The following is a 15,276-nucleotide window of genomic DNA, read 5'->3' on the forward strand; positions in this document are numbered from 1 at the left end:
CCACTATAAAAAAAATATGTCTGTGTGTGTGTGTGTGTGTGTGTGTGTGTGTGTGTGTGTGTGTGTGTGTAAGCAGTTGTTTTTTTTTTTTTTTTCATTCTTCCCAGTGTGCTACTAGGAGGCAGTCACTTTTCTTTCATTTTCTAAGGATAGTTTATATATAGTAAAGTTTGCCCTTTTAGTATAGAGTTCTAGAAGTTTGGACAAATACAAACAGTGGGCATACCACCATCAAGAAACAGTTCTGTTACCCACAAAACTTCCCTCTTTTACCCCAAAGCTCTGACAACTTCTGTTTTCTGTCCCTATAGTTTTGCCTTTGCTAGAATGCATCTAAATGGAATCATATATTTAGCAGCCTTTTCAGCCTGGCTTCTTTCACTTACTGTAATGTATTTGAGATTCATTTGTGAGGTGAATCAGTAGTCCAGTTCATTTTACCACAGGGTAGTATTTCCTTACATAAGGTATACCATGGTTTGTATAAGTAACTGATTGAAATTTGGGTTGCTTCATATATATATATATATATATATATATTTTTTTTTTTTTTTTTTTTTTTTTTTTTTAATTTGAGAGAGAGAGGGAGGGGGGAGCAAGATGGGGTGGGGCAGAGAGAAAGAGAGAGCACTTGTGAAAGAGAGAATCTAAAGTGGGGTTTTGATCCCATGACCCTGGGATCATGACCTGAGCCCAACCCAAGAGATGGCACCTCTGGGTTTCTTCCAATTTTGAGGGATTATGATAAAACCACTCAAAACGTTCACTTGCAGATTTTTGTGAGAACATAAGTTTTCCTTTCATTTAATAACTTGGGTTGGGTTTATTGGATTTTATGGAAAGTGTGTGGCTTAATAAGTAACTGCTAAACTGTTTTTGCATAATGGTTGTAACATCTTGCATTCCTGCCACCAATATATGAGCATTTCAGTTGCTCTGCTGTCTCATCAACGGTTGGTATTTTTAGGTTTAATTTTTTTTTTAATTTTAGCCATTCTAATAGGTGTGCAGTAGTGTCTCATTATGGTTTGAAATTGCATTTCTGTAATGATTAATGATGTTTAGTATTTTTCCCATGTGCTTATTTACTATTCATATATCTTCTTTGATGAAGTATATTTTGCCCTTTTTTTAATTAGGTTCTCTTGTTTTGCCAGTTCTTTACATATTCTAGATATAGATCTTTTATCACGTATGTGACTTGCAATATTTAATTCCAGTCTGTAGTTTCTCTTTTCATTCTTACAGCAGTGTCTTTCAAAAAACAAATTCTTCATTTTGATAAAGTCCAGCTTATTGTTGGGGCACCTGGGCGATTCAGTCGGTTAAGATCTGACTTTGGCTCAGGTCATGATCTCACGATTTGTGAGTTCGAGCCCTGTGTGGGGCTCTGTGTGAACAGCTCAGAGCCTGGAGCTTTTTAAGTCCAGTTTATTGTTTGTTTTCTTTTTTCTTTCATGGAGTGTATTTTTGGTGTTCTATCTAAGAAATCTTTACCTAATTCAGGGTTCCAAAGATTTCTCCTATTTTTTTTTTTTTTTACAGAAATTTTTGGATTTTACATTTAGGTCTATGGTCCATTTTAAGTTAATATTTCATTTGGTGGGAGAAATGGATCAAGTTGGGGTTTTTTTGCTATGTTTTGATTTTGTATATGACTATGTAGTTGTTTTAACATTACTTATTGAAAAGATTGTCTTTCTGTGTTGAATCACCTTTACATCTTTGTTGAAAATCAATTTGCTACATATGTGTGGCTCTATTTCTGACCTCTCTGTTCTGTTCTATTGCTTTGTACCTCTGTTCTTTCACCAATACCATGCCATCTTAATTAGAGTAGCTTCACAGAAAGTTTTGAGATAAGGTAGTGCAGTCTTTCAGCTTTGTTCTTCTAAAATTGTTTTGGTTATTCCAATTCCTTTGCGTTTACATGTACATTTTAGAATCACTTTGTCATTTTCCACAAAAGGTCTTGATGGAATTTTGATTAGGATCACACTGAATTTATACATTAGTTAAGGGGAGGAGGGATTAACATAATAATTGACTCTTTCAATCCATGAACATGGTATATCTAACCTTTTTATTTGGTTCTCTTTTATCGATGTTTTATAGTTTTTCAGCGTAAAGATCTTGTATATATTTGGTTGGATTTATACCTATTTCATTTGTTTTTTTTTATGTTATTGTAAATGGAACTTTGTAAAATTTAAGTTTTACTTGTTCATACTAATATATAGAAATATAATTGATTTTTCTATATTGAACTTATATTCTGTGACCCTGTTAAACATGCTTCTTGTTAGTTCTAGTAACTTATTTTTGGATTCTTTGGGATTTTGTACATAGCCATGTGAATACAGATACTCTTTCTTCTTTCCAATTTGGATGCTATTTATATATTAATTTTTGCCTTATTGCCTGACTATTACTTTCAGTATCAGATTGAATAGGAGTGATGAGAGTGGACATGCCTTGTTTCCAATCTTAGGGAAAAGTGTTTATTGTTTTACCATTAAGTATGATGTAAGCTGAGTGTGTTTTATAGATAGACGTCCTTTATCAGGTTGAGGAAAATCTCTTCAATTCCTATTCTGTTAAAAGTTTTTTGTTTTGTTTTGTTTTTTTTTTTTTAAATCATGAATGCATATTGAATTTTGTCAGTTGTCCTTTCTGCATCTATTGAGATGATCCTATGGTTTTTCTTTAGTCTATTGATAGGGTGAATCACATTGACTGATTTTCACATGTTTACCTTACATTCTTAGGATAAATGCCATTTGGTTAAGATGTATTTATTATCCTTTGTATGTCTAGTTGGATTCATTCTGCTAAAATTTTGTTAAGAATTTTTACATCTATGTTTATTGGTCTGTGGTTTTCCTTTTATGTGTTTAGATTTTTATGATGTCTTTATCTGGTTTTACTATTAGGGAAATGCTGGTCTCCTAGAATAGGCTGGGAAGTGTTTTCTCCTCTTCAATTTTCTGGAAGAGTTTGTGTAGAATGGGTATTATTTCTTCCTCAAATGTTTAGTAGGATTCACCAGTGAATCTATCTGTGCTTAAGGGTTTTTTGTGTAGGAAGATTTTGAACTACAAGTTAATTTTTAAAATAGACACAGAGCTATTTATGTTACCTGTTCTTCCTCAAGTGAGTTTTGATAGTATCTTTCTAGGAATTTGTCCATTTCATCTAAGTTGTTAAATTTATTGAAATAAATTTGATATGCCATGTTTTTGTCATTCAGTTCAAAATATTTCCTAATTTCTCTTTTGATTACTTATTTGACCCATGAGTTAGATATGTGTTGTTGTCTTTCCAAATATTTGGAGGTTTTCCAGATAATTTTCTGTAGTTGATTTCTATTTTAATAACGCTGTGCTCAGAGAATTTACATGGTATAATGTGAATCCTTTTAAATTAATTAAAACTTGATTTATGGCTCAGAATATACTCTATCTTGGAAAAAAATCCATGTGTGCTTGAAAAGCATGTGTATTCTCTTGTTCTTGGATGGAATGTTCTACAAAAATAAATTAGGTCAAGTGGTTGGCAGTGTTATTTAAGCGTTCTATATCTTTACTTATTTTCTGCTTATGTTTTTTTCCAATTATTGAGAGGTTATTGAAAACTCCAGCTTTAATTGTGGATTTTTCTATATCTTCATGCAATTCTATCAATTTTTGCTTCGTGTATTTTAAAGCTTTGCTGTCACTGTGTGAACATTTAAGATTTTTATGACCTCTTGATGAATTGGCCTTTATTCATTATGAAATGACCTTTGCTCTTTAGTGTACTTTGAATAATATAGCCTTCAGCATTCTTCTGATTATTGTTAACATACAATATCACCTTTCATCCTCTTATTTTACCTATTTGTGCATTTATACTTAAAATATGTTTTTTACAGGCAGCATATAGTTTTGTCTTGCCTTTTTTTTTTTTTTTTTTTTTTAAAGTTGATTTAGTTTTGAGAGAGAGCTAGAGGGAGAGGGGCAGAGAGAGAAGGAGACAGGATCCCAAGCGGGCTCTGTGCTGACAGAGAGGGCTCTGAGAGCCGGATACCTCAGGAACCATGAGATCATGACCTGAGCTGATGTCTAATTCTTAACCCACTGAGCCACCCAGGCGCCCCATCTTGCCTTTAAAAAAAAAAAAAAAAATTCAATCTGACAACCTCTACCTTTTTTTTATTTTTTTTATTTTATTTTATTTTTTAATGTTTATTTATTTTTGAGAGAGAGAGACAGAGTGTGAGCAGGGGAGGGACAGAGAGAGAGGGAATCACAGAATCCGAAGCAAGCTCCAGGCTGCGAGCTGTCAGCACAGAGCCCGAGGTAGGGCTGGAACTCATGAACCTAGAGATCATGACCTGAGCTGAAGCTGGATGTTTAACCCCCTGAGCTACCCAGGCACCACAACCACCTCTACCATTTAATTAAGGTGTTTAATTGGGACCATTTACATTTAATGTGATTATTGCTATAGTTGGCATAAGTCTACTATCTTGGTAATTGGTTTTTATTCCGTTCTTTATTCCCCTTTTCTTCTTATTCTATCTTCTTTTAGATTGTATATTTTCTTATGATTCCACTTCATCTCCTTTATTGGCTCATTAGCTATGACTCTTTATATTGTAATTTCAGTTGTTATTTTAGAGTTCTTAGTATGTATCTCATAATAGTGTATTTTCAAGTAACGTAAGAACCTAATGCAGTACGCTGCTTCTCTCCTCCTGGCCTGCGTACTATTTTTGTCTTACATTTTACTTCTACATATGTTGTTGGCCACCCGCCTCCCAATACACTGTTCTTATTTCTGCCTTAAACATTTAGTCATATTTTTTCAATTTTAATTTTTTTAACGTTTATTTTTGTGAGACAGAGAGAGACACAGCACGAGCCTGAGCGGGGGAGGGGCAGAGAGAAAGGGGGACAGAGGATAGGAAGCGGGCTCTGGGCCGACAGCCGCGAGCCCAATGCGGGACGCGAAGTCAGGAACTGTGCCATCATGACCTGAACCCAAGGTGGACGCTCTACTGACTGAGCCACTCAGGCACCCCTCAATTTTAATTTTTTAATTGAAGTATAAGTGACATTCGAAATCCTATTTGTTTCAGGTGTACAGCATAGTGATTTGATATTTTTATACCTTATGAAATGATCTCAGTGATAAGTCTAGTTACCATCTGTCACCACACAAAGTTACTACAATGTTATGACTATATTCCCTATGCTGCACCTTACAACCCCATGACTTATTTTCTAACTGCAACTGCCTACCTCTTAATCCCCTTCATCTATTTTGACCTGCCCCCACCCCCAATTTCTCCTCTTTCTGGTAACCAACAGTTTGTTTCTTGTATCTATGAGTCTGTCAACAGTAAACAGTCATTTATTTATCTCTTAGAAGAGATTGTTAGGGAACATTTTTTTTTTTTTTTTTTTTTGTATTTAACCACCTAGTTACCATTTCTGATGCTCTTCATTGTTTTCTGTAGATTTAGATTGCAAGCTGGTATCATTTTCCTTCTGTCAGAAGAACCTGCTCTAGAATTTCTTACAGTGTAGGGTGTGCCCGTGATGAATACTCCCAGCATTTGTACGTGTGAAAAAAGAATGAATTTCACCTTCATTTTTGACAGATATTTTCACTGGGCATAGAATTGTAGGTTGACATGTGTTTAAATTTTTTCTTTTAGCACTTTAAAGATATTGCTACACTGCCTTCTGTCTAGTGTTGTTTCCAACCTGAAGTCGGCTACATTATCTTTGTTGCTTTGTGTATAATCTGTTTCTTTTCTTGGGCTGCTCTTAAATTTTCTCATTTTCACTGGTTTTAAGCCATCTGAATATGACACACCTTTATTGTAGTGTTCTTCACGATTCTCTTGCTTGAGGCTTAGTTTCTTGGATCTGTGGATTTATTGTTTAACAAGATTTGGGGCAAATTGCCATTATTTCTTCAAATATTTTTCCTCTCTCCCTTTTCTCTTCTTTAGAGACTTTACTAAAGATACATTTGGTTGCTTGAAATTGTCCCACAGTGCAATGATGCTTTTTTTTTTTGTTGTTCTATTCTTTTTTTTTTTCAGTTTTTCCCTCTCCCTGTGTTTTACTTTAGTTTCTTTAAAAAAAAAAAAATGTATGTTTTTTTTTTTGTGAGAGAGACAGAGAGGGAGTGCGAACATGAGCAGGGGGTGGGGGAAGCGAGAGAAAGAGAAAGATAATCCCAAGCAGGCTCCACACTATCTCACAAATACCAAGAGATCATGGCCTGAACGAAATCAAGAGCTGACACTTAACCAACTGAGTCACCCAGGCGCCCCTATTTTGGATAGTTTCTATTGCAAATGTATCACTAATATTTCTTCCACTCTGTCTAATTTACTGTGACTCCCATGCAGTGTATTTTTCTTCTCAAACATGATATTTTTCATTTTCAGAAATGTATTTCTCTATAACTTCCATACCTCTACTTAATATGCTAATTTTCCCTCTACCTTCTTGAACATATAAAGTATGGTTATAATAATTGTTTTAATATCCTTGTCTACAAATTATATCATCTTTGTCATATCTGGGTCATTTTGATTGATTTTCTACCTTGTTATGCATTATATTTTCCTGCGTTTATATGCCTGGTACTTTTCATTGGATGCCAGACACTGTGAATTATTGGATGCTAAGTGTTTATTTAATATCCTAGAGCTTTGTTTTGGGACAAAATTAAGTTACTTGGAAACAGTCTGATCTTCAAGGCTTTCTTTAAAACTGCTTTGCACGAGACCAAAACACCCTTTAGTTTAGAACTAATTTTTCCCATCTACTTTAGCAGTATCCTTCTGAATATCTAAATAGCTGGTGCCCCATGTTTATAAGGATTTTGTTTTGTTTTTTGTTTTTATCTCTGGCTGGTAGTAACACCAACAATTCCTGACCCTGTATTATTTCCAAAACTCGTTTGTTTTTGCCTCCTCCACTTGGGTGGCTCTTTCCCATCGTGGGTAGTTTCCTCACATGGTTGTGCTGATAAGTACTTCGCTGAAGCCTGGGAGCATAGGAACCCTCTGCAGATCCCATTTTCTTTCTTTTCCTTTAGGAAAAGACCTGTGCATCCCTAAAGATCACACAGAGTGAATAGAAAAAATAAATCCTTTTTTTCAGTCCCCCCCATCTATTCCTCATGGGCAGCCACTTTTAATTTTTATCTTTTCTCATATTTACCTACTCATGTCTATGTGATATATTTATACTGTTATTTCTTGCTTTTTCACTTTTATATATTTTATAATCAAGCTGTTGATTCAGATTTAGCAGTTTTAAACCATTCCTAGGGCTCAGTTTTTCTTCCCACCACCTTCCTCATACAATTAAGTTTTTAAAGTTAAACTGATAACAGTTTTTCAAAATTCATATAGTTGTGTAAATTTTATTGATAAACCTACTAGTTTTTTCTTTTATTTTCTGTAAGATTGTCTTCAAACTTATCCAATGGTTCCATTAGATCTGTCTTACACCTGTCTGTAGCTCTGCTCCCCTTGCAAATGTTCAGCCGAATTGGATCATCTCTCTGTGAATTCCCAGCCACAGAGCTCTTCCTCCCAGAGGCTCCCATCTTTCTGCACCTTACAGATCAGATGCTGCTCAGGCTTGCTCAGCAGCTGTCGTCTTGAGCTTTCCTTCCCGATCACCCTGTTCATTCCTTCCCTTCTCTCCAGTGTTTGAGCCCCTGGTTCATGTTTCCTATTGAAATATTTTTCTTTTCTTTTTTTTTTCCTTTTGAAATATATGATAGTCCTTATTTTTTAAAAATGTTAACCTTTTCCTCCATTTTGGTGTCTGAAATGTCTGAAAATGCATTTATTTGTTCTACCTTTACGCTTACATGATAATTTGGCCAAGTGAGAATTTTTTCTCTCAGAATTTTCTCCATTGTTTCCTGATAGCCAGCAAAAACCATTCTGATCTTTGTTCCTGTGTTTAGAACTTGTTTTTTCTGTTTGGAAGTTTTTCGGATTTTCCCTGTCCCAAGTGACCTTTACTTTCATGTGTTGTGCTTTGGTGTAGGGCTTTTTTTCATTTATTGTGGTGGCCATTTGGTCATCTTGTTTAGTCTGGAGACTTGTGCCCTTCAGCTGAGGAAAAATTCTTAAATTATTTCTTTGTTCTGTTTTTTTGGAATCATCGGATTTCTGATGTTGGACCTCCTAGATTTATCCTTTTGGTTTCTTATCTTTTCTCTCTCAATTCCATCTCCTTTATTCTGCTTTTTGGAAGATGTTCTCCTCTTTATCTTCCAACTTTTCTATGGAAATCAAGGAAATTTCAGATATGGCTGAATTTTGATTTCTTTGGAATGATTTATTATTCCCACAGTGTGTGGGATGCAGCACTAAAACATTATTTGTTGTTTATTTGCAATTCACTTTTAACTGGAAGTCCTGTAGCTTTACTTGCTACACCCCATAAGCCCACTCAGCGCCCAGTGAGTGTAAAGGAGGAGACGGTAAGTGAGCTGGTAGTTCCCAGACCGTAAGATTTGGTCAGACATAGCGCGATAGGCTTCAGCCTCCTCCCCAGCAGTCACTTTAGATTTACAGGGAGTTTGGAAAGAGGGAGAATCAGGTTATCCTGTTTGAGCGTCAGATCTCCAACTGTACCTATATTGGCCAAGTCAGGTGAAGTTGGGAAGAAAAGCACGCATTACTGAATGAATTAAAAACACAGGCCCTGCCCCTGCTCCTCTTCTCCCATCCTAGCTTGCTTGCTCCCAGTATGCAGAGGTGATGGAATTGGAATCCAGAGAAGAGGCTTTTAGGCAATATAAAACAAAATGAAAACAACAAATACACCTATCTTTAATGTTCAGGCGGTTTCCTGGGCTCGGATTCCCCAGGGAGTGAGACCTGATCTCTGCCCCACGTCTGAAGATGGCTATTGTCACCCATGCCCTTAGGGGTTTCTCCTGAAGGCAGTGTTTTCCCGTCCTATCAGCTAGTCTTTGTTGAGCTCCGACTAGCACCCGACTCTTAGATGTTTTGTCTTACAAAGAGAAGAATCTTTGACAGTAATTCTAGCCACTGTGCCTCAAACATTTCTGACCCCTGGTTTCCCCTCCATGGAGTTTTCCTCCAGCTAATTTGCCTTCTTTTTCAAATTGTCTTTCCAGTTTGCATATAAAAATCTAGTTTGAAAGGAATCTCGCCCATTTGTGTAGAAGAATGAAAGACAATAGGTTTCTAGTAATTTTGGTGGGCTTTTATGTTCTCTTGGCCCTGGCAAATTCTCCAGAAATATATACACAAATGATCAAAGATGTACATACAAAATATTTCTTGCAATTTTATTTAAAATAGCCAAGTATTGGAGGTGACTGTAATGTCCCTCTGTAGAGATATGGGTGAAACGGACTATGATGGCTTATACTGGCTTCTGTAGCTTAATCCAGCGGGTGATATGTTGAATGAAATGGAAGCATAACAGCTTGTTTCTTTCTGTTTGTGTTCAGGAACATCGTAAATAAATAAAATTCAGTTAATTTAGTAATCTTAAATTTCAGCTGGAATTTTAAATTCTTTTCTGCATATGACCTTAGAGCTTTATTTTTTTATTTATTTTTTTATAGTTTTATCTTTTAAGGTCTTTTTTTTTTTTTTTACAGTTTAGGATGATACTTTAATAACTTGTCCTGTGCAGTTCAGTTAAAAATATGTAAATGATTTTAATTACACAGGTAGTTTGTGGCAACCTTAACTTTCAAAATATAGAAACTATTGTGTAGTAAATAATAATTCTGTGAAGCACTCCCAGAGAGACCACATCCCTAGTTTCTGAATTATTGATTTTTAAGCTTTCCACTTACTCTTTTTCTTTTTATTGACAATGGGTGCCTTCCTCAAATTTGATATTTCATAAGTTTTATAAATTACGAAATGCTAACAAACATTGTTATTCAAAATCAAAGACTTAAAATTTGGAAACTATTATGATCCTTACAATAAAGAAGATGTTACTCCTTTCTATAGTTAGTCACACTTTGGTTTTTAACCCAAAAGAGAATTGCCCTTTTCATCTACTACTTTCAACACATTTGGTTCCTAATTCCTTTAGACCGTTTCTAAAACCAAATACTCGCTGGCAGTATTGGGTCCACTTAAAAAAGAATGTCTGAAAGGCCCCGATGGCAATTAAAATTTCCTGAATTAAAGGATGCTGAGGATAAAAGGGTGCTAACTTGAGAAAGAATGCCTGCTTGAGAGAGAAAAGACAGTGTGCGTGTGTGTAAATAGGATATTAACATATATCTGTTCTACGGTCACATTTTATGTTGGAATTATTTGTGATGATACAACTTGCCTGTGGATTAGAGAAGTCTTTACCATTTGTAGTTTTTTGTTTGTGGTTTTATAGGATTGTGCCATTAGAGGGCAGTATTGTAGAGGTTAAATTTGCTTTCTAAAATGTATTGAATCACAAACTATAGAAACCTATAATAATCAGGCAAATTTAAAGCCTTAGATTTTCAGTATATTAAATTGTAACCTCAATTGGTGCGTTCTTGCAAGTATTTTAAATTAATAGAGGAAATGTGCAAAGGGTTAAGCTTTTTTACACCCAGATCTCTTGATTTTGGTTTGGAGAAGGGAATGACTTGGTCAGTATGGCCTTCAGGGTGAAATACATACTTTACAATATTTCAGTCCTTCTGATGTAAGAAGGCTCATAGGGTTGAGACTTATAGGAATTGCCACTTCCAAAAACTTGCTTTAGGGACTTACTGAAAATAGATCGAGGTAGGATTCAACCTGTGGATTGAGTTTTCTAGCTGTAAATGGAAGAAGGGGAGATGTGATTTTAAGGTTTATGGCTCTAGGGACATTTTGGGAAGATATACCAGATTTCATCTGATGGGTTCCTTTTTGCTTCAGTAGATACATGCCTAGCAAAGAATATGTAGTATTTTTTGTTTTGTTGCCACAAGTAATAAATCCATGGAAAGGTAGTATTTCTCAAAAAGCAAATGTGATTTTTTTCCCTCCAAAATTCACTCCCTCTTTAAAAAGTATTATTACAGTACGATTATTATCCTTATAAATAAAACTGCTTATAAAATCCTCCCATTACTGCTGCCTGTAAGAACAAGATAATTGAAATCGAGACACTCGAGCTCCTCCAAGTCTTAGCGGTGGGACTGGGCATGCCCAGTAGCTCAGACGGTTCTGGTTGCAAATAGGAAGCTTTCGCCGTTCGGCAGCCTCAGGGACTGGCAGCTCCTGGGACGGGGTCTGACTCCCTTAAACGTAAGCACGTGCGGGGCCCCAATTGTATTTTCAGGGACCCCTTGACGTTTTCTGCCGAAGCAGTGGTGCAGCTTGCCGAGGCCGTGGAGGCCTCAGGCGGCCCCTCAGCTCTGCGGGTCCACTGCGGCCTGGGTCAGCCCACCCGAAAAGCGGGATCCGATGGGGAGGCTGGGGCAGGAGGTGGGGGTGGGGGGGTTGGCCGGGGAAGCGCGAAGAGGGCGGGGAAGGGAGAAGGGGGAGGTTCCAATGCAGTGCTGGCCAATCGGCGCGGCTCTTGCCTCCATATATTCTGCACCGAGCTCGAGTCCTGGTCTAAAACCTTAGTGGAGCCCGGCTGTAGACCTGGGAGGCTTCTCCGCACAGCGTTGGGATCAGCATCTTCCCGGGATTGCCGAGCCCTAGAAGCTGGGTTTCTTTAAACTAGGGCTGCTGTTTTCTGTTTCTCCCTGGGCTGCAGAAAGCTAGAAGATTTTTATCTAGCTTAAACAAGGCTGCTGGTATTCCCTTTTTTTTTTCCGCGAGGGTGTTTTTGGCTGCAATTGCATGAAATCCCAATGGTGTAGACCAGTGGCGATGGATCTAGGAGTTTACCAACTGAGACATTTTTCAATTTCTTTCTTGTCATCCTTGCTGGGGACTGAAAACGCTTCTGTGAGACTTGACAATAGGTAAATGTCGGCTGGGATAGTTTCTTTAAATTTTCTCGTGAGATACTTCTAATAATGCAGGTGAAAGATAGCCAGGCGAATTCCTTTGTCCATTGCCGAGAGACTACGGTGACATGGATGTTGCTTTTTGAAATGTTTAGAATCGCTTTCTTTTCGCAGGTCTGGCCAGAGAGCAGGCTTTTACCACATTATGTAATTTAGCCTTTTGTGACTCACTAAAATAGGGAAATGTCGGGATATTCGTTAGTAAGAGAGTGGCTGGTGTTTTCTGGAGGGTGATATACTCCATAGCGTTGTAGAATGTTCAAAAAATGATGCTAATAACATCACGGAACTGGGAAATCCTTTTTGTCTTGGATGTTATAAAAATTCCACTTATCGATTTCTCCCCCCTCTTTTCCAGCTCCTCTGGTGCAAGTGTGGTAGCTATTGACAACAAAATCGAGCAAGCTATGGTATGTACTGATTAAAACTCATTTGTACTAAATGTGGGCACATTACAAAAAGCGAGAGATTAGGATGGAAGCAGTGCATCCATAGTTATGATGGTTACTCTTCATACATTTAGAAATGCCGGCACTGTCTCCATTCGGCCAGCATGAAGCCACATACCATGGCTGCTACAGAGAGAGATCCGGGCCTTGGGGGGTATTCAATGTTCTCTCTTCCCCAGTCGGTTTCACATAACGTCGGGACTTTTGCCGAAGTGCCCCCCTTTTTACTAGGGAATTGCTAGGGAAGCTCTGCCCTGTGCGTCCTTTGGTCGTGGTCACGTCTCTAGCGATGTGGCTTTACTAGGAATCTTAAGGTTTACTAGGGAAGGAGAGGGGACAGAATGAGGATCTCAAGGGCCCTCTAGACCTTGCACAAACAGATCCCCAGTGAGGTAGGCTACTGCACAATGAAGAAGAATCCGAGAAAAGTTTTGTCTTCTCAGCCTGTGCCTGGATTTCTCCTATTTTTTATTTCCGCCTTGGCTGTTCTTTGTTATTGGAGCAGCGCCTGTGGCTCTTCTCACGGGATTCTCTGCCCACTGTTGCTAGGCAAACTCCGAACCTTTAATTCGGAGCTATAAATAACTCGGGCTCCCATTGGCTGCGTCGTCTGCCCAGGTTTCTGTGATGTCAGCTTAATCACGAAAGGGGGGGGCGGGGGTGGAGGGAGGAAAATGCGGCAACATGCTCTAGGAACTGGCTGCAGCCGGTGCTGAGGGAGGCGGTGGGGGGGTAGTGGTGGGGGGTGGGAGGAGGGACTTGGGGGCGGGGAAGCAGCTACCGTTGCTGCGGGGATGTGGGCCTGGACATCCCGGCGGCCAGGCTCCCGCCCCGCCTTCCAGAACCCCAGTGCCTTTTGCCATCTCAAGTAGGAGATCTCACTGTATGCATCCCTGGTTAACGGCTGCAAAAAAAGCATAGGCTTTTTAAAAGCCTGATCCCTTACGCATTGAACTTAAGTATTGTACAGTTGTGGTTGTATTCAGTAGATTGCTCAAAGGGCCGCTTAAATAAAGGCCGGATTTGCTAATGGTTACGGAGAATCATGCAAAAATGCTTTAGAAATTCAGAATCTGGGAAATACTAAATTAAACCTTTTTTTTTTTTTTTTTACCCCCCCCCCTTCCCTTTCAGGATCTGGTGAAAAGCCATTTGATGTATGCGGTTAGAGAGGAAGTGGAGGTCCTTAAAGAGCAAATCAAAGAACTAATAGAGAAAAATTCCCAGCTGGAGCAGGAAAACAATCTGCTGAAGACACTGGCCAGTCCTGAGCAGCTTGCCCAGTTTCAGGCCCAGCTGCAGACTGGCTCCCCGCCTGCGACCACACAGCCACAGGGGACCACACAGCCCCCGGCCCAGCCAGCGTCCCAGGGCTCAGGACCAACCGCATAGCCTCCCATGCCCCCGCAGAACTGGCCGCTGCTGTCTGAACTGAACAGACCAGAGAAGACGTACAAGGGGGAATCCATCCACCTCTACAGTCACCCATTTCATTGTTCGCTGCACAAGAGAAGTGAGGCTGACCTATGCCATTGTCTCTGTTTTCCAGTATTAAACACTCATGTGCTTTTGGCTTGAAGAAATTTCTTAGTTGGGTGAATTAAAGGTTAATCAGAGAATTAGCATGGATATACTGGGACCTCATGCAGCTTGGCAGATATGTGAGAAGTGGTTCCGTTCATGCTGAGGAGCTGTGTGCCTTTCCATCATCCCTTCCCTGCTCCCCATCCCCGCTCCCAAGAGTTCTCTCCTGCTTGCACGTAGTGTACTCCATGGGGTTGGAAGCAGTGGGGCTCCACTGGACTTTCCTCTCTCCTTTTCCCCATGAGGAACTTGAAAGGGAGGTCAGAGTAAAGACTGACGCATAGTCTCACCTAAGATGAGGGGAAACATAGTTCATCGTACAAACTGACGACTGTCACCAAAAATCCATAAAACGATAGTACTGTGCCTCTTTCTGAAACAGTGGATGACACAAAACTCTGAGACGGTGACAGGTAGCTGGGACCTAGGCTATCTTACCATGAAGGTTGTTTTGCTTATTGTATATTTGTGTATGTAGTGTAACTATTTTGTACAATAGAGGACTGTAACTACTATTTAGGTTGTACAGATTGAAATCTAGGTGTCTCATTGGCTGTCTGAAGAGGTGTGGATTGTCTTTTATATAGAGATCTACAGAAAAAATGCTACCTGAAGAAAACCACACCTGAAGAAATTTTAAGAATTTGGCGTTGTCAGTCACTTTGTGTAACCTGAAATCTTCTAGTTGCTGAATATCTTGAAGTAAATTCCTGTTCGCTGAAGTCTTTTGATTGAGCTGGTTGAATACTTTGAAAAATGATCCCTTCTAGCTAATGAAATGGATCGCCCAGTAGGGGTTTCTGCATATTACCTGTATAGTAGTTCTATGCATTTGTTTCCGTGCATGTTCTCTACACAGCTGTAAGGTGTCACTGTATTTAACCGTTGCACTTGTCAACTTTCAATAAAGCATATAAAATGTTGCTAAACCAGTGTTTTCATGTGAAAGTGTATTAACATAACTGCAGTCACTTCCACAACTTTTTCCGAAAGTGAAAACCGTTTGACTAGCAGAATCTTGAAGGGGCGTGCAAAGGGTGGGCAAAGTCAGGGTGCTAGCGGCTTGACTGTAGAGGTGAAAGGAAACAGACATTGCCTTCCATCAAGCCAGGAAGGGGAGGAGAGACATAGTGAAGGAGATGAGAGCTTATTTCTTCAGTATCATCTGGACAAGTTGTCTCACCCTCTCAGGGCTGATCTGGGACATTGAAAGAGAGAAAGCTCT

At 38.8% G+C, this 15,276-nt stretch overlaps 1 protein-coding gene across 4 annotated transcripts in view; it reads left to right on the forward strand.

Annotated features, from left to right (window-relative positions):
• TSC22D1 (TSC22 domain family member 1) overlaps positions 1–14,980 on the forward strand; it is a 132,320-nt gene extending 117,340 nt beyond the window's left edge. For 2 of the 4 annotated variants that reach the window (XM_042974691.1, XM_042974974.1), the window contains 2 exons: positions 12,377–12,428; positions 13,602–14,980. In XM_042974691.1, coding sequence (XP_042830625.1) covers positions 12,377–12,428; positions 13,602–13,859 — 310 coding nt within the window. In that variant the 3' untranslated portion in view covers positions 13,860–14,980. Of the gene's footprint in view, positions 1–11,283; positions 11,306–11,597; positions 11,974–12,376; positions 12,429–13,601 lie in introns of those variants that run through there. The other 2 variants (XM_042975032.1, XM_015538981.2) reach the window with 2 other exon arrangements.
• The last annotated feature ends 296 nt before the right edge of the window (positions 14,981–15,276 follow it).

Source organism: Panthera tigris, chromosome A1 (genome assembly GCF_018350195.1).
Source record: "Panthera tigris isolate Pti1 chromosome A1, P.tigris_Pti1_mat1.1, whole genome shotgun sequence".
Taxonomy (NCBI): Eukaryota; Metazoa; Chordata; class Mammalia; order Carnivora; family Felidae; genus Panthera; species Panthera tigris.